The sequence below is a fragment of the Rhagoletis pomonella genome, unplaced genomic scaffold (assembly GCF_013731165.1).
Source record: "Rhagoletis pomonella isolate Grant_MI unplaced genomic scaffold, Rhpom_1.0 Rhpom_scaffold_04169, whole genome shotgun sequence".
In the NCBI taxonomy this organism is placed as follows: Eukaryota; Metazoa; Arthropoda; class Insecta; order Diptera; family Tephritidae; genus Rhagoletis; species Rhagoletis pomonella.
Window position 1 is genome coordinate 5288 of NW_023462719.1, and position 2668 is coordinate 7955.

The following is a 2668-nucleotide window of genomic DNA, read 5'->3' on the forward strand; positions in this document are numbered from 1 at the left end:
GTGTACTACTGTCTGTCTGGTAACCGCTTATGTAGCAAACATTAAAATTAAAGACCCAAAATTAAGAAAAAAACAAACTCCAGCTATCCAAAACCAGTTTTTTTAAGTTGAGAATAACTAAAAAGAAAACCAAATTTAACAATTGACAACAATAACTTTACTTTTGCTATGTACTCTCTTTGATCTTGTTTAGCGATCAGCTGAGTAAATGTAAAACTTCTGCTTCTGATTCTATATATACCAGTAACACGAAAACTAGCGATCGTGATTAATGTCTTTTTTTATCACTAATATGTGAGAATTGAATGCTAAAAAAACAGCCGCCTTGTAGGAAAATAGAAATAGAGAACAAAAGTTATGTAAAATAAAGTAACAAACATTACATAAATACATTGAAATAAGAATATTAGAGCATAGTTCCAAGTTTAGTATTTAAGCCTAATCATTTAAATTGTTTTTTTTTTCTAAAATTTGAGACCACTATGAAGTTTTTTCAATAAATTATGAATTTTATAACATGATGACATGAAGGTAGGAGTAATTGTTACAAGGGATCTTCGTCAAACTATCCTATCGAAAATTATGGGTACAGAATGCGGGCGTCGACTAACAACCTAGGCCTAGCCTGCTTCTAAGCAGTTCCGCATGAATGAGAACTCAACGCCTTTGTTTGTTTTTAACTTTTACGTTCATTTCCTAAACTTTTGTTTTGGTTTTATTGAGTTCGTGGGGTTTGTCTCCCCATTAGATTCAGATAGGAATCCTTTAAACTAAAGTTTATGTGTTTCCGGTTGAAGCGTGGCAAAAAAACCCACCCCATACCGCAATAGCTGAGGCACGAGAGGATTCCCCCTGTCGTGGTCCTTCAACTGAGTACAGGTGAGGATGAGAGGTCGAGACGTGACTAACCTCTCCAAAGTATATCCCCGTTTTTAGCAGCACCCACACCTCACCATAATCATTACATGTTACTGTTCTTAATTTCAGCTGATATCATTTACCAAACTATTTGAATTTGGCGACAATTACGTTGAATAATTCCGTTATTTACATTAGGGACGTCAGTGGCACAAATAAATCGATGTACTAAGCTAATAAAAGCGGGTAAAACTGTTTCTGGGTTATACTAAGTAGCAAGCCATTGTTCAAGTTATCTATGACTTTCGACCAAATCAATGGCAAATGTCCTTTTAATTACCTTTGCGTGCATTAGAATAAAAGGCAATTCGGCACATAGTTCACCTCCCAAAGCACCCAAGAATAGCTTAACCTTAACGGCATATGAAACAATGATTCCGAAAGCGTCGCGAGCATCCTGACTGGCAATGCTGAAATGAAAATTGTATACTTGAAACATCTGCGTATACTTTGGAGGTCATTGTCTGCAAACTTACAGTGTTGTGGATGCCAGTGAAGTTTCTTTGCGTTTGATGTCACCCTCGACGGCAATACCAGCTCGATCACAATTCGCAGCCAAAGTTGGCACCAAATACATAACCTTTTGCAAGCTCGAGCCTGGATTTAACGGGCAACCCTCACTAGTTTCTACAAATGCAATCGTGTTGCGGAATTGTCCATTTTGGAAGAGTACAACATCGACGCCTTGCTGCACCATAGCCTTGATCTTCTTCACCACCTTATTTGAGTTGTTGCGCACACAGATGTTCACCGCAATTTTCTCGCTGTGATGATATAGCTGCTTATCGAGCGTAACTTCAAGCTCCAGCTCACCGGGTGAGAGTAGGAAATCTTTGCGCACCACTGTGCATGGCTGTATTCCTTGCTTAGTGGGTGCATATTGCACCTTACGTATACCTAAATTGATGGTGCTGCGACGGTGGGAGCGATCACAGTCACTGTCGCCTGTGAAGACCTTCACAAAGTATTGTACACCACAAGGCTGCGTTTCATCATTGGCCTTCTGCTGCAAGACCACCGAAGCTGGTGAACTGGAAGGTAACTCCATAACGAATGGGAAAGCATTGGAACCGAGTTTCTTCAGCAAACGCTCTTGCATTTTTGTCAATTGTATGTCAACCTTTTGCTGTGGATGCACTTGCTGTGAGACGAGTGTTAGCTCCTTTTGGAAGCGCAAGCCGATCATCTCGTCATCTTCACGTCCATAACGAAAGTTACAGATGAGTTGGATGAAAACTTTGCGGTTCTGCCGAACATATTCCTCGTCCAAAACGATGATGCCATCTGCAGAAGATGAGATTTTTATCAGTTGCAGTAAGGTTTTTATTTGAAATATTTTAAGGTGTCGAGCATTTGATGCCGTTATTACTCTTAGGGCCGTTTACTTATCTTTTTTATATAAGTATAGTTGTTTCATTAGTTAAACGTAACTACAGACATATCTTTCATAGAAATTTCTATAGTTAAGTTTATCTATTTTAAAGTATAGTTAAATCATTTTAAAATATAGTTAAATCATTAAATCGGCCCTTAGGCTTGTTTTTAAATAGAGAATTAACTGCCGAACGTGAGTTATCTCTCCACTCTAAAAACGAAATTTATGCTACGGTTACTATATGTGCATTTTTTTGTAAGCGAGGGACAAAAGAACGCTTAACTCGAGTAAAATTTCCTTTTAGCTACTTAAGCAACTCTGTTGGTAGCTGGCAAGAATAATGTGACTAGTTTAACGGGATTTAGATACAAAAAC

The 2668-nt window shown here is 38.3% G+C and overlaps 1 protein-coding gene across 1 annotated transcript; it reads right to left on the reverse strand.

Moving 5' to 3' along the window:
- Window positions 1–1198: 1198 nt before the first annotated feature.
- On the reverse strand, window positions 1199–2202 carry LOC118754590 (phosrestin-2; the record flags this gene model as incomplete). The annotated part of the gene is given in 2 exon segments (XM_036489479.1): window positions 1199–1328; window positions 1395–2202. Coding segments are annotated over 2 exon segments (938 nt in total), but the record flags the coding sequence as incomplete, so codon positions are not given.
- Window positions 2203–2668: the final 466 nt, after the last annotated feature.